Source organism: Numida meleagris, chromosome 4 (genome assembly GCF_002078875.1).
Source record: "Numida meleagris isolate 19003 breed g44 Domestic line chromosome 4, NumMel1.0, whole genome shotgun sequence".
NCBI classification, from domain to species: Eukaryota; Metazoa; Chordata; class Aves; order Galliformes; family Numididae; genus Numida; species Numida meleagris.
Genome location: NC_034412.1, coordinates 70,957,058 through 70,973,337, shown reverse-complemented (window position 1 = coordinate 70,973,337; position 16,280 = coordinate 70,957,058). Strand labels below are relative to the sequence as shown.

Here is a 16,280-nt window from a genome sequence, read left to right as displayed (position 1 = left end):
GACTGCAGCTAGGAAGAATGCTGTACTTCCGTAGCACAAATTGGCTCAAGCAAGCCATTTATTGCAATTTTTGTACAAGCTGTAGCTCCCTGAGCAAATGGACGTTCTCCAAGAGGCCGCGCGGTGTCTCCTCAGCTCGTTCGAGGAGTCTGTGTTCCAAGCGTCCCTACGGCAGCTTCTTCAGCTGAACGCGGTCTGGGGACAAGTGGGCGTCTGTCGCTGCCGGGAGATGAGCAGTCTCACGAGCCGATCTGGCAGCTCATCCAGGTCACGCTGCACCCAAATGTGATTGGCCCGCTCCTGCACCAGGCGCTGGAAGAGGTTGAGTGGTGTGGACACTCGGAACTCCCGGGGCAAGATGATCTCTGCAGGTACTGCCTCGTTTCCTACGAGGAAGTGCTCCAGGCATCTCTCGTCCAGGCAGCAGCGCAGGTACCGCAAGACGTCGTCCATCCGCTGCAGAAAGTGCCTCCCGCGCCAGCGTTCCAGAGGGACGACCGTCAGGAGGTGCATGACAGCTGTCTTCACTTCGTAGGCAGAGAAGTTGCAGCCCACCAGGAGACAGGCACACACCTGCATACATCTGAGGTGGAAACTGTCCTCCCAGGCATGCGCGGCTATATGCCTGAAGAACTTCACCTCTGCCACAGCACAGCTCTGTGGCCAGGTCGTGCTGGGGATAACGACGCCCTCTGTTTTCTGGCTGCTCAGAAAGATGTCTGTACCGTATTGCCGCACTCCAAACATTATCTTAATGATAAAGATTCTGTTGAAGCCGTCAATCAGGTGAAGCCTGCAGGAGCGGCTGTACGGCCGCACATTGATGCGGCACCTTGCTGACTCAGGCATCCTTCTCCAGGCATCTTGGATCGGTCCCGGGAGCCAGTGGGCGATCTTCTCTGCATCTAGGTAGCGGCCAGTGCAAAGGGTGTGTAGGAGGCTGGGCGCCTGCTTTCTCAGCCTGTCCTCAGTGCTGTGGAGGAAGCACAGCACGCCCGTCTCCTCCTCCGTCCTGCACGTGCACTCCAACTCGACGCGGATCCGGCAGTTCCTTGCCGGCAGCTGCCTTGCGGTGCCCAGCTCCAGGTGGAAAGTGTGCCCGCGGGGGGCCGTCAGGGGCACAAGCAGGCAGAAGACAGGGTCATCCTCACGGGGACACCAGCCCTCATAGGCACTGCCCACCCCAATGGGGGGCTGTGGCACTGGATAGAAGCTGTCCGACAGGAGGATTCGGCAGGCATGGAGGAGTTTGGAAACCAGACAGCGCATTGCTCGGCACTTGTGCGCAAGATCCTTCGCTGGTGGTTGGATGCCCGCATACAAAAGCCCTTCAAAATCTTCCTCCTCCTCCTCCTGCTCCTCCTCCTGCTCCTGCACCTGTTGCACTTCTAGCTCCTCCTTCTCACTGCCACAGCCCTCCTTGCCGCTCCTTTTTTTCGTCCTCTGGTCCTTCTGATGGAGCTTCCACACAACCCAAACTAGAAGGACCAGAAGACACACAGCCGCCCAAACCTTCCAGGACTGCAACGCAGCTAGGAGCAGGGCTCGCCTTCCCGCCCTGCTCTGCTCCATGTTCTTCTGCTCAATGTCCAGCAGCAGCTGTGCCATCTTCTCGTTCAAGTACAGCTCCTGCTGATGCATGCGGTCACTTGTGGCCGCCTCGAACTCTTCACCGACTTGCCGCACATTCTGCAGCACCAACCAGGCGAGGACTAACACCAAATTCATGGTCTGGAAGAGGTAGAAGAGACGGGGTCAGTGGGGCCGGGCGGGAGGTCGCCCATGGCTGGGGGAGCGGGGCTGCGAGCCGCAGGCCCCTGGGGTCGGGGAGGAGCGAGGGAGCTCGCCGGAGGGCAGCAGGGACTGAGGCCAGCGCAGGCGACGACGGCCTCGAGTCCTGCCCGTGGTGCTGCCTGGAGGGGCCGGGCCCTCCCTGCAGGCTTAGAAAGCCCTCGGGGCCGGAGCTTGGGCCCACTCCAGCCCAGCCTTCCCCCTGCTGCTGTACTCACCGCTGGCCCAGGCCAAACTGCAGCAGCGCTGCCTGCTGAAGGCACTAAGACGCCAAGCCAGCGCATTGTGACTCATCCCTTACGTCACAGGCGCCCCAGCCCCACCCTGCGGCCCCACCCCAAAGTGGTGCAGCGGCCCCACCTAGGGCAGCCAAGGCCCTGGCATTGCCACGCTTCGGAGGTGTCGTGGTTTTATGATTTTTGTTATCGGCATCCCACATCCTATCATCATGTAGTGCACCAGGAGTTACAGAGCTAATGCCCCAGGTCCGCGGACTGTCTATAGTTCCGGGCATACCTTTCTCAGAAGAGCAGAACAACTACATATCCCAGAAGACATTCACTGGTCCGTTTCCCTGCTCCGTTTAGAGGGAAAGATAAAGCCGCTCGCAAGTCACAAGACTTCCCTTCTTTTACTGCTCGCCTCTGTGGAGATCATGTGTGCCTTCACAGCCGTCTCGCCTTCAGCATTAGTTCCATGCACTGTCCAGCCCGTGGCTTGGACAGGTACACTCTTTGCTGGGTGAGGAGCTGGCTGGAGGGCTGAGCCCAGAGAGTGGTGGTGAACGGAATTAAATCCGGCTGGCGACTGGTCACAAGCGGTGTTCCCCAGGGGCCGGTACTGAGGCCTGCCCTCTTCAATATCTTTTTTGATGACCTGGATGAGGGCATTGAGAGCACCCTCAGTAAGTTTGCAGATGACACCAAGCTGACAGGAAGCGTCGATCTGCCTGGGGGTAGCAAGGCCATACAGAGGGATCTGGACAGGCTGGATCGCTGAGCTGAAGGCAGTGCGATGAGGTTCAACAAGACCGAGTGTCAGGTCCTGCACTTTGGCCACAGCAACCCCAGGCAACGTTACAGGCTTGGGGCAGAGTGGCTGGAAGACTGTGTTGAAGAAGTGGACCTGGGGGTATCGGTCGATGTTCGGCTGAACATGAGCCAGGAGCATGTCCAGGTGGCCAAGAAGGCCCATGGCAAGCTGGCTTCTATCAGAAATAGTGTTGCCAGCAGAAGCAAGGAAGTAATTGTCCCTCTGTCCTCAGCCCTGGTGAGGCCGCACCTTGAGTACTGTGTCCAGTTTTGGGCTGCTCACTGCAAGAAAGACATTGAGGCCCTGGAGCGTGTTCAGAGGAGGGCAACGAAGCTGGTGAGGGGTCTGGAGCACAGGCCTTATGAGGAGTGGCTGAGGGACCTGGGATTGTTCAGTCTGGAGAAGAGGAGGCTTGGGCGGAGACCTTAATCGTGCTCTGTAACTACCTGAAGGGAGGTTGCAGTGAGCTGGAAGTCGGCCTCTTCTCCTACGTAACCAGCAACAGGACTAGAGGGAATGGCCTCAGGTTGCACCAGGGGAGGTTCAGGTTGGACGCTAGGAAAAGTTTCCTCTCTGAAAGATTGCTTAGGCACTGGAACGGGCTGCCCAGGGAGGTGGTAGAGTCACCGTCCCTGGAGGTGCTCAAGAAACTTTTAGATGTTATACTAAGCGACAGGAGATATTGGTGGTGTGTCGAGGGTTGGACTGGATGATCTTGGAGGTTTAATCCAGCCTTGGTGATTCTATGGTTGTATGTTTCTATTATCATGTTGTATTTTAAAGAGGAAGGCAGTTCCACTTCTCACTGAATTCCACAGCAACTACAGGTAGCCGATGTAGGTTTGGGCACCATCTCTCTCAGTACTTTCCAGGTCCCAAATTTGTCACAGAATAAAGTGGTGCTGCTCGGATTTCTGTGCAGAGTGGTAACTCCAATGCCATTGCAGGCCTGCAGTGAAACTTGGGCAAGAGTTGAGTCCAAAACAGCTTATGTCCTGTGTGATGGACACTACACAGCAACAGCATGGGCTGCTCATTTCGGAGGCTCATTGACCCACACCGATTGTGAATGCAGCCGCTTCTCAAAGAAGTTGCATTGAGTGTCATGGACAGCTATAGCTTTGGCAGGCAGATGATGTCTGTTCTGCTCCTACACCTGCAGTTGTGCTATTGAGAGGTGTGAGCATTTTGATCTGGTGCTGGGGGCTGGGAGGAGATCTGCAGCTGAGAAGGCAGCCCCAGGAGTGCTATAGAACATGAGATGGCACTAATCACAGTATCACATAATCATAGAGGTTGGAAGGAAACTCTGGAGATCACCCAGTCCATCCACAGCAGGTTCAGTATGTTGTACAGAAAAGCATCCAGGTGCGTTTTGAATATCTTCAGAGAAAGAGACTCCACAACCTCCCTGGGTAACACTTTCCTTTACTGTCACTCTGAAAGGAAAGAAGTGTTTCCTCATGTTAGCATGGTACTTCCTCATATGACGCAAACAGTAACAAAGGAGCTATAAAATTATACAAGGGTTCAACTCCTTTCACTCCTGCCATCTGTAGGAGATTCACAAATAGAAACAGGCAGCTCAGACTTTTCAAAGAAATCCACTGGCTTCTCCTTGGGAAGACTGTCACTGCTGTGAAGTGAATATAACAACCAGGGTGTAAATGAAACACTTGCAATATCCCACTGCATCTGCGCTCCAACTTCCCTTTTCTGTTGCTGATCCTAAGGCAACAGAAGCTCAGAGGAGCCTTTCCTTCCACTTAAAAGTGTTTTCAATTACATTATACTTGTCCAATGCTGTCTGGGCTTAATGCCATTTTAGAGGCAAAGTTTTCAATCTAATTCCTGCCTGTACTTCCTTTTGATGCTCTTACACTGACTGTTAGGCATTTGACAAGCACTGTAATTTTATTCTAACAATTTAGGACTGTGTAAAGAAAGACATTTGCATTTTGGAAAGGGTACAAAGTCAAAGTCATTTACACAAGACCAAATTCCCCTGCCCTGGGGCCAGCTGACTCCAGCAACACGCGTGCGGGAACTACTCATGCAGGCTGTCCCACGAGCAGCAGGAGCTGCTGTTTGAAGATCAGCTCTGCAGACCTTTCCCACTGCACTTGGTTGAATGGGACCGTGATCATCTGTGTTCATCTGCATTCCGTATGTCTTCATGTACATCTAGAAGTAAATGGTTCTGCATGAGTACATGCCAGAACATCATCAGCCTTTCACTCTGAAAACAAAAACATCCATTCAACAACTAAATAGTTGCCATCCAATGCTTCCAAAAATAAAACTGAAGTGAAAAAGGCCTTGTGCATCTCTCCAGCTGTTCTCCAGTTTGGTCTTCAGTGCGTGATGAAGGCCCATACTGCATACTCTTCACTAATCATGCTCTCTGTTGGGTGGCAGTTTACCATATCAAGTGCCACTCATCTGGATTTGATAATGGTTTTTCTATGAATTATTTTTTAGTAATAGAAGTGCACTCAGCTGCCTCAATAATCTGTGGAAGAATTCAAAGGAAAAAAAAGCTTCTAAGCAATACAAAAATGAGGGAAGATCTCATTGCTGCTCACAACGACCTGGTAGGAGTTTGTGGCAAGGTGAGGGTCGGCCTCTTCTCCCAGGTAACGGTGACAGGACGAGAGGTAACGACCTTAAGCTGTGCCAGAGGAGGTTCAGGCTGGATGTTAGGAAACTTTTATTCCCAGAAAGAGCGGTGATGAACTGGAACACGTGCATTTAGGGACATGGTTAGAGGGCACTGTGGGGATGGGTCATTGGTTGACCTAGATCTGAGTGGACTTTCCCAGCCCAGATTTTGTGATTCCACGACTAACATCGCGCGGCCGCCCCGCCCCCGCCCGCCTGCGCCCCGCTGGGCTCGCTCGCACCCCTCCCTCTCTTGCGCACATTCCGCGGCCATTACGCCCCCGTGCCGGGAGGGGGCGCGCGCCTTAGCCTAGCAGCCGTGCTGCGGGGTCACGTGGGCGGAAGCGGTGGCGAAGGCGGGGCTTGTGCGGGCGGCTTGTGCGGAGCGGTACCGTCGTGGCGCTGCGGTGAGAGTGAGGCGGTACCGGCGTCCTCTGTCTTTTCCCCTTTCCTCCCCGCGCTGCGTGCTTGGGTCGTTCCCCGTGGGCCAGGCCTCTCTGGTCGGCCCGGGGCGGCTCGGCCGTGCCTGCGGCCCGCAGGGAGCGGTGGTGGATCCGGGCCGATCGGGGCCTGGCGTGATTTGGTGTCTGATAGATGTCACGTAGAAGAGGCTTTGTTTGTAGCGTCACTAAAGAGAGAAAGATACAGCGGTGTCTGTGGGAGTTTCTTAGAAACTGGCTTGGTCACCGTTCTCCTAGAGCGTTGTTTTGAGAAACAGCTTTATCTCCAGCTAAGTTCCGTGTTGCTTTGAGACAGCAGTACTCATGTCTGAAGAATGTGATTGTACTTGGTCCCGGCTCGATGTGAAGGTTTTGGTGGCAGTGGCTTGGGGTTAAGCTTGCAGCAAAGGTTGGGCTGTATGTCGGAGCATGACTTGGATCTCAGGTTTAATGCATTTTGTTTTATGGAAAGGTGTGTACTGCACAATCTGTACAGCTGGTGTCAGTACTGAAATGGGAGGGCTTGCTGCAGCAGTCTGTGGTTTAGAACAGGAGGTAACATTCTAAATCAGGAAGGAAAAGTGACATTTCTGAAATGGGTAAAGTTGTCAGTGCTTTGTGTGTTCACATTTGGGCTCCTGCTGATGAGTAAGAAAAGCGCAACCTGATGCAATTTGGAAAGGGAAGGTTGACCCAGCACTTGATGAAGGGGAAGGAATGTAGGAACATGGTTGCTAGCAGGTAACAGAGTATTGCAGTGGCATAGGGGTGTCATGAGCAGCGTTGGTTTGAGTACTGTGGGTTCTGTATTCCTGGCAGTGCTGATTCCTGCTTAGTATGCTGGCCTCCGTTTTCCCAAAGCCTTTAGTTAGTGATTTTTAAAATTGCTAAATTCCCTAAGCTGAGAGATGTGGTGGTACATAAAAGACTACAGGCAGCGAAGTCAGTACCTTTTCTGTTTTAATTGTCAAGAGAGCCCTTTTTTGCTTGCTACGTGTTTTTTAGAGAATGCAACCCATGTATCTTCAACAGAAAAACAACCTAAAATGTAAATCCGCATCTTTGTGCTGAAACAGTACATGCAGCATGCCATGGATGTTGTTTGTGTTCTTAGCACACTAGAAATTTAGGGTGCAAGCTACATTAGAACTCTTTTAAAATAAAAGCTTTGAAACATGTTTGTGTTGCCCTTCTTACTCCATCTGGAGCAATCTCTGTAATGTGAGGACCTGTTTTGAATCACATGAACAGTATTAATTCCTTAATAATAAGTTCCTAAGAAGTATATTTACCGTCTCTCTCAGATTCACTAGAATCTTGTGGGAATTAGAACATGCTTTGCTAGAGAACCAGCTGGTTATACTGAAGTCTTTTCCATAATTTAGTGACTTTCTCAGGATTTTATTCTTGTTTAGTGCATGGTTAGTTAAGAGTCATACATAAACTTGCTAGAAGTGCAGATGCTTTCTTCTGATCATTTTGGCTGCATCCTTCAAGGCACAGTCAAAGAAAATCAGAGCTACTAGTGAATGTTGTGGTTTTAAAGTTTAAAAAAAAAAGAGAAGGCAACCAAACAAAAGCGTTGATGCATCCCACACATCTGAACAGCTTGTTTTTCCCGCATCTCCTTCTTCTAACCATTTTCCTTTTTCCAGTTGCTGTTTTTGCATGGGTGATTCATTTGTGGGGCGGGGTAAGGAATGGGGATGAACCCATAATAAAAAACAAAATGTTTTCCATTTCTGAGCTTTGTCCGTATACCAGAGAAAAGGTAGTAAACTAGTCAAAGGTCATAGGCTTGTTGTTTTTTGACCTAGGTCTTCATATGGAACTTTCTGCCAGCTACAGTGATGCACTCTATTCTGCATTGCTGTAACAATTGATAGACACTTACGTGAGGGTAAAGGCGAACGAGAACCACCTACATTTAACAGTATGTTCTGGCAAGAGCACTGAAGCAGGTCTTTGACAAACATTGAAAACTAAGCATAGAAACTCAAAGTCCTGTTTCTAGAGTTTAAGAGGTACATAGCGTTAGGTGTGTGAAATGTGCCTGAATATGTTATGACTTCATAAAATCTTTCAGCTGAGAGAAAATGACTGCAATCAAGCATGCTTTGCAGAGAGATATTTTCACTCCCAATGATGAACGCTTACTGAGCATTGTGAATGTATGCAAAGCAGGCAAAAAGAAGAGAAACTGCTTTTTGTGTGCCACAGGTATGTAGCGATGCCACACTGTATTGCTTGTCTTTGCCATTTTTATTCAGTTGCCTTTCTGTTAGTTTTATTTACAACACGTTACAGTGTTAATTCTTGCCCTATATAAATAAAGTGCCCCCAGTTCTAATGGAGAAAATCAATTGTAACTTACACTTGTATTATTGCTTCTATTAAGAAATAAGCAAAGCTCTATACTTTAAATCCTAAATCTCCATGTAATTTGGAATGGAAGATTAAAAATTATTTATGTGAGTGTATGGGAACTGCTGAGTCATGGCCTGAACCACTGATTGAGCACCTGGAGGAAAGATCCAGTCAGCCCTGGGAGCACAGGTGAAGGCAATTCACCTGTGTCAGCAGTTTAACGGGCGTTTGGCTCGGTTCCGTGACAAAGGGGACGGGAGACCCACATGCCCATGCCCTTGGAAAAGGGTAAGGAGATGGCCCTGAGAGCAAAGAACAGTGGCAACAATCTGAGGAGAAACAAACTAATTTACTGAATAAGATATCGGAATGCAAAACAACACACTATAGTACAATCTAATTACAATTTAAGCTGATAAATCCAATACAGAGAGAGAGAATGTCCCAAAATCAAGGTAGGCCTTACTCTACTACCGATGATAAGACGGCTGGAGAGCGAGGTGCTGCCAAGACGAGAGACGGTGGAAAAAGGGACGAGGTCTCGTGATCTGCAAGTTTTTATACTGCGATCTTTTATCTTTTCCCTCTGGCTGGAAAATGGTAACAGAGGAGCAAAGTACTGTGGGGACTGTAGTAGTCCTTCTCTTCTGAGAACCAGGTACATTCACTACATGATGTTATGATGTGGAATACCAATAACCGAAAATCATAAAACCATGACAACCTGTGCAACCAGAAGGGGTGGAGCCTGGCTCTTAGGCCTCATTTAAGGGCTGATGCCCCCTGAGGAAGGGTCTCTTCCTGGAGATCCCTCCTTGGTGGGAGCCTTCCCCTGCGAGCCCAAAATCTTCCGATCCGGGTGAGCGCTGTTTTTTCCTTCCACCTTTTGTAACGCTATTTCCATCGCGTTAGTCCTTCTGATCGCTACAGTGAGACTGGTGAGCTTTTGAAGCAGTCTTTGTTTAGTGCTCAGAAGGGACATTTGATAGATTTCTAGGCTGATCAACGTAAGTAAGGTGCAACCAAGAGTGCTGATTAGAGTTCAAAGCAGAGGGCTCTGGAACGGCGCAGGAACTGAACTGTGAGTGTATGTATATTATATTATATCTCTTCAAAGAATTAAGTACTCTAGTCCATTCTGTCTTTGTGTTAGCCTGCTAGATTTCATTTTAACTGTGGAATCTCGGAAAATGTTTTTATTCAGACTGTAATCTCCCCGTGACTTTTGTGCCGTTAGTGATGTGGCCATAGTCATAGGACTGCTTTATCGAAGAAATATCTGGAAAACGGATTTAGTGCTTCAGAAATTGTATAGAGCATGACTGAGTTTTCAGCTGAGCTGTAGATATTGTGCAATAAACTTACTTCAAGGAGTATCAGATCTCCCCTATAAGTAATTCTGTTTGGACTTTGAAATACACCAGAAATGGATGTTAGTTTCTGCATGTTGAAATTACTCTTGTACTTCACTTAACAGTGACAACAGAACGACCGGTGCAAGTAAATGTGGTAAAAGTGAAAAAATCTGACAAGGGAGATTTCTACAAACGGCAGACTGCGTGGACGCTTCGAGATCTTGCCGTTGTTGATGCCAAAGATGCTGTTAAAGTATGTGTAACTTTTGGGGGGGTTAGTGCTTGGCTCAGAACATCCTTTTTGGTACCATTTTGGTACTATTTCCTAATGTCCAGCCTAAATCTCCCCTGGCGCAACTTGAGGCCATTCCCCCTCGTCCTGTCACCAGTTAAAAGAGAGAAAAAAAAAACTTAGTTTGATAATGTATTCATTTGGGATTAAGATAATACATTCCTGTGGTTATTATACTTGCATTTTCTTCCAGACTTCCCAAGAATATAAAACCATGTTAAACTGAGTCAGTCTAGTTATGCCTGAGCAGCAATACTCTAAACATCTGCTCAGTTTATTGTAGTGGTCTCTCCATGATTGTACAGTGTTTATGCGAAGAACCAATACTCTATTCTTTTTTCTTCTACCTCATGCCTTATGTAAACTGGTATTCCATTCTTAGTTGCTCCTTGAATTATGACCACCTTGCTATTGATACTGGGCTACAAGAACACAGAAACATTTTTAATGAGCAATATATAATTTTGCAGGTGAGCTCTTAAAGCTTCTAAATCATGAATTTGGAGGCTTGTGGAAAGTGTATAGTCCTGACATGTTAATAATCTCCCCTTGCCTACTCCTTAAGTCTCCTTGAGTTATGTTCTATGTGTTGTCAGTAATTCCAACTACCTTTTTTTGGCATCAGAAGGCTAACGCAAGGCAATTAGTCATTTTGAGGACAATGTTTCCAGGCAGGCAATGTTGTCAAATGTTTCTTTAAACTCTCACAAATCTCTGTATTGTATTATTCTTACTTCATCTTCCTTGAGAAAATACTGTATTCATTATTTGTATTTTGTTGTTTTTTCATTAAGGCACATCAGGCTGCCACTATTGGTTGGCATTTGTGTTGTTTCATTTTACCCTATCATCTCAGTAATTAAATGAAGAAACAATCTCTGCAACTCAGAGAATTGTTTGATTGTTGAGCCTGTAACATATCTTGTCTTTTGCAGGAGAATCCTGAATTTGATTTGCATTTTGACAAAGTATACAAATGGGTTGCAAGCAGCGCAGTGGAAAAGAACACTTTCATTTCATGTATCTGGAAACTCAATCAGAGATATCTTAGAAAAAAAATTGACTTTATTAACGTTAGTTCACAACTTTTGGAAGGTAAATTTATGCAATTTCTACGATATCTGCATGTTAAATGCAAATTTTAGTAATTATTAATAATATTATAATTAATAATATTATATAATATACATATATAATATAATAATATTAATAGTAATTATTAATATGAAGTGGCTGTACTAAAAAAACATGCAATACAAAGCCCTAACCCTTACTTCCTTCCCATTCAGTTTTATTCTTTTATAGTTTTGAAGTTTTAACAGAAGCAAGAGGACTAGATAACAGTTTTTCGAACAGAAAATTAGATACCATAAATCTGTTAACTGGGTCAAAATAGTTGATTAATGAAATCCTAATATTGATGAGTTTATTGTATTTCTAAGACATCATCCTTCTGAACAAAATAAAATCAGCGTGCGGGGCTTGGTGATTGTAAGTGTGTAAAAAATCTTCTTTTCTTGCAATTCTAACTTGCTCTGAATTATAAAAATGCTTTAAAAAGTGACACTTAAGTAGCATGCTAAAATTCAGATGAAGGTTTTCATCTGGTTTCTAGTTACACACTGTGACTCATGTTAAATTCTGCTGGATCCTATTACAGCTGAGAGACTGGATGCTGAAAAGGCTTTGCAACGTTTGCTCGTGGTGTTTTTGGTATTTTTATATTCATGTTATCTTTTAGTAGTTAAAGCTCTCTACTAAAATCTAGCAAGTAGATGCATTTTGCATCAGAATTGGCTAAGCTGAAGATTGATATTAAATAGTAAACTGATTAGAGTAGAGGGGAGTGTGAATTAGAAGTGTAAAACAGAGGATAGCATTTCTGTGTTTTGGTGGTGTCAGAAGCTTTTTTTTTAATAGCTGACCTCTACCTCTTGAAGTTCTTGTGATGTTAAACCATTCAAACTTACTGCCGCTTAGAAATGCACATACTGTTCATGCTTTGCCTAGCTAACATTCTCTGCTTCCTTTCCCTCTGCTTTTCAATACCTTTTAATACTCCAGAACTGCCTAAAGTTGCAGAAGGTGCGTAACACCTTTTTCCTTTATTCTGCTGTGTAAGCATTTTTTTCTTGAATAACATGCTTTTTCTCTTACCTTCTTTGAAAATAGCGCTTTAAATAGCTTATGAAGTTAGTAGAGATAAGAGATGCTTCGGATTGCCTGCATAGTTTCTGCATGGACTACGTTAACATTGTATACATCATTTTTCAGTCATTAGTGACTATTTGAATTAAATGCTGCAATGAGAATTTTTTTTCTTAAAAGGCACCGTTATGTAACTTCCACTTACTTCAGTACCTTTTTCCTGCTGTGTGACTTATCTTTAGATAAAAATTGTCTTGATGCTAAAGATATATTTAACTTCAGTATATTTGCCTTATGTTTAGTCCACCAAAAGAGTCAAATTTCTACCAGTCTTCTGCTAGCAATTCTAGAATAATTCTGTTACATATTCTGATGTTGGTTACCAGCATGAGAAGTGAATGAACAGAGATGGTATGCCCTTTTGTAAATGCAGTAAAAGAAGCTGACTATTTGTATTTTACTTATGTTGCGTAATTTGAAAAACATCACTAGTGAGAACCAGTTCTGGAAATCTTAATGAAACCCATGGAAGACTTGAAAAAGGTGTCTGTAGGTAGCAGATGCTTGTTATGAAAGTGCTTTGATAGATTCATGTATTTAAATATAGTTGAATGTACGTCAGTGCACTTAATGCTTTTGACTTTCTGCTTTTGGTAATGTGTTTTGCTTTCCTTCTCTACACAAGAATCAGTTCCAAGCGGAGAGAATCAAAGTGTAGCAGGAGGTGATGAAGAGGTGGTGGATGAATACCAGGAATTAAATGCAAGAGAAGAACAGGATATTGAAATAATGATGGAAGGGTGTGAATATGCTATCTCTAATGCTGAAGCCTTTGCAGAGAAGTTGTCAAGAGAGCTACAAGTTCTAGATGGGGTAAATGTTTCTTCTGGTATACAGTGTGTCAGCATGACAAATTGTTTTCATTGATACTGACTATGTAGTGTTTTCTGAAAAGGTAGCTAATGTTTTGCTACGTATTTAAATATATATCTTCTCCTAAGCAGAACTATAACCTGTCTGTTATTATTCACCTTCCAGACCTTCTGAAGTAAACTGCAGGCTTTCACATAAATAGTAGAGAAGATAAAAAGATATGCTCTACATATACCTTTCATGAAGGTGGGAATGTAGGGAGATTAGACGTTCGTATTTATGTCCATAGATGTAGACAGAAGAGGATATCAAAATGCCTTTGAGGTGCAAGAATGTCTCTTAAAATCTTATGGTATAATTTTCTGTACAGGCAAATATCCAGTCAATTATGGCCTCAGAGAAACAGGTGAATATCTTGATGAAGTTGCTGGATGAAGCTCTAAAGGAAGTTGACCAAATTGAGATAAAATTAAGCAGTTATGAAGAAATGCTTCAGAGTGTAAAAGAGCAAATGGATCAAATTTCAGAAAGTAATCACCTAATCCATCTCAGCAACACAAATAATGTGAAGCTACTGTCAGAGATAGAGTTCTTAGTGGTAAGCGTTTTTATGGTGTTTACTGTGTCTGTTCACATTGGGTATAAATTTCTTCTACGTTGCTACCCTCTTTGGCAGTGGTATGTGAAGGTTCTTTAAAATAATGTCAGTTTATTTTTCTGCTTTATTATTGCACTCACTTCAGTAAGGTTTTATAATAGAGGAATTGTATTTATCATTCTTGGTTTAGCAGGATAGCAAGCTATAACCTGCTTTTGGCTTAAGGAAAGTACTATCTATTACTTTGTAGAATCACATGGATTTGGCTAAAGGTCATATAAAGGCCCTTCAGGAGGGGGATCTGACATCTTCTCGAGGCATTGAGGCCTGCACTAATGCAGCAGATGCCCTTCTGCAGTGTATGAATGTAGCTCTTCGTCCAGGTAATGTTTTTGTTAGACTACAAGCTAACATAAAATTTGTTGCAGTAGTGCCTTTATTGTAAGTGCTTTTCCAACCAGTCTCAGATATTGCTTCCACACGCAGAAGGAATTGTGAACTATCGTCCTTCTGGTTCCCACATTCAATATATTACTATATATTTTGTACTCTGTGAATTCTTTTTGTTTTTAGGACATGATATGCTTCATGCAGTCAAGCAGCAACAGCAGCGATTTAGTGACTTGCGTGAGCAGTTTGCACGGAGACTTGCCAGCCATTTGAACAGCGTATTTGTTCAGCAGGTATGATTTCTTATTATTTTATATGAGATTTTCAATCCTAAACTTCACCTGAAAAGGAAAACAATCTAAAATGGGGTGTGTTTTGTGATCTAACCAGCAACTGAGTGGACTTCTGGGGTACTGTAGGCAGAGGTATTACTAAACATATCAAACTATGGAAATCTCTTACTTAGAAAAATAATTCTCTGTAGGGGCTTTGATGTCTGAATTAAGCAAGTTGTGTTATATATAAGGATTTATTTTAACATTAAGGCTTGACTATTTGAAAAAAAGCATTGAGATTCAAGGGTCATGGAGGCTGCGAAGATCAGAGTTCTTGCCCTCTGAACTTCAATGGCTGAAAAAGAAGAAAGAAAATGCTTAAACCCTGATTTTTGAACCTTCACTGAAAATATTCAGAGATCACTGTCTTGAGGTTTGTTTCCTAAGGGCTAAATGTCTTTTCTATCTTTTTCAATCTTTTTATTGCTTTATTGTTTGTTTTTTTATCTCCAATCAGTTTACTCAGACCCTTCTTCAACTCTATAACAAGTCTTCCTATCTTTCAGTTCCAGTGAGTACATCAGGTTTGATACGAGCTTCTCCAACTAATTTTTTTGAGCTTGACTTACCTAACTAGCAGCTGCATCTTTGTATTTACAATAAGAAATCTTTCCTGATCGCAGAATATCAGACTTGCATCCTCTCTCAGTTCCAGTGTTTTCATCACCTCTCAAGCTTTGTTTATTACTATGTGAAGCAGTAATATTTGTAAACAAAACGTTAACTCAATTTTTCTACATATCAATGCACTTGAACTTTTGGTTTTTATTTATTAGTCTGCGTGCAGAAAATGGAACAGAGTTATGCTGGAAGACTGCATAGAAAATGGCATTTGAGAGTACAAGTCTGTTGTTTTTTTTTTAATGGTAGAAAAGTGTTTCCTATGTCATCTTCTGCAGAGGAATTAGAGTTCTAAAGCATGTTAAAATTTTTTATCTCTAGCTCTATTCTTAAGAAAGTACGTTTCTCCCATGACTTCTTGTGTTTTGAAAAACTGAGTGCAGACCATCTGTCCTGGCCTTTAAATGATGATCAAGGAGAAATTATCCAATGCAAAGGCAGTCACAAATGAAATCTGAATATTAGATTTGCAAATGATAGTGGCTTTTGAACAGAATGTCTTTTCTGATGTTCTGCGCCAAGGATTTTATTATTAAAAATGGTAAGAGATTACTGTTTCAATGTAATAGTATGCGTATTAGATGAATTACTATCAAAGAGATTACCAGTGCTATTAAGAATGAGTAACACTGCAAATTCACAGTTTAAAAAAAATATATATTTTTAATTCTGGTACTAACTTTGACCTCGTATTGTCTTCTGTATAAACTTACCCTCTATAAAGTTGATGACTAACAGCAGGCAACAAGTATTAATCAGCAGTTAAAAAAAAAAAAACAAACATCACTGCAAGATTAGGCTGGAATAGTTAACTGTGATAGATGAGCCCCTGAATTAAGCTTTTTGAGGAGGAAAAAAATTGTATACCTTGTTCAGAGGTATGGATTCAAGCGTTGCAGATGTAACAATTTTTTTTTAACTTCATTAAAATGATATTGTTCTGTTAATCTGATGTACAGACTGTAGCTATTTCTCAGTCCCATGGTTTTGAAACATCTAAGCAGAATACTTTAGCGTATGAAGAGTTGCATTGTTTGTTTAGAATGTTTATTTTAAAAAAAGGTACTAAAGGAAAAATCTAAATAAGACAAAGGCATCAAATTAAACTGGGAAATGAAGATGCGAGGATGTCTGGGTAGCTACTAACACAAACAAGATGTGCTTTGTTTCAGAACACAATAGGTGAAGAAACAGTCCCACTGATGTTTTGGTCTAAGTATGTTAGTTTAGAAGTACAAATGTCTTTTTTATAAGCTAGTATAGTATAAACTTGTAGTATGTACTTGAAGTTTATACCTACAGACTTACAGCTTATACTGAAAGTATAAACTTGTTCTGATTTAACCAAGGAAGTTGAGAAAGCCATCAGGTAGACTA

At 43.7% G+C, this 16,280-nt stretch overlaps 2 protein-coding genes across 4 annotated transcripts in view; one reads left to right on the top strand and one right to left on the bottom strand.

The window, feature by feature from the left end:
* LOC110398117 (inositol 1,4,5-trisphosphate receptor-interacting protein-like 1) lies at positions 181 to 1,728 on the bottom strand. The gene has a single exon (XM_021395498.1). The coding sequence runs from the start codon at positions 1,726 to 1,728 to the stop codon at positions 181 to 183; it is 1,548 nt and encodes a 515-aa protein (XP_021251173.1).
* The window catches only part of EXOC1 (exocyst complex component 1), a 28,645-nt gene continuing 18,118 nt past the window's right edge, over positions 5,754 to 16,280 (top strand). For 2 of the 3 annotated variants that reach the window (XM_021394407.1, XM_021394405.1), the window contains exons 1-8: positions 5,754 to 5,891; positions 8,011 to 8,144; positions 9,769 to 9,899; positions 10,874 to 11,033; positions 12,772 to 12,959; positions 13,330 to 13,557; positions 13,808 to 13,940; positions 14,131 to 14,240. In XM_021394407.1, coding sequence (XP_021250082.1) covers positions 8,021 to 8,144; positions 9,769 to 9,899; positions 10,874 to 11,033; positions 12,772 to 12,959; positions 13,330 to 13,557; positions 13,808 to 13,940; positions 14,131 to 14,240 — 1,074 coding nt within the window. In that variant the 5' untranslated portion in view covers positions 5,754 to 5,891; positions 8,011 to 8,020. Of the gene's footprint in view, positions 5,906 to 8,010; positions 8,145 to 9,768; positions 9,900 to 10,873; positions 11,034 to 12,771; positions 12,960 to 13,329; positions 13,558 to 13,807; positions 13,941 to 14,130; positions 14,241 to 16,280 lie in introns of all 3 variants that reach the window. The other variant, XM_021394406.1, reaches the window with a different exon arrangement.

What these genes read in the sequence shown, in the direction of transcription:
- LOC110398117 (XM_021395498.1), bottom strand. Translation starts at nt 1,728, where the DNA reads ATGAATTTGGTGTTAGTCCTCGCCTGGTTGGTGCTGCAGAATGTGCGG.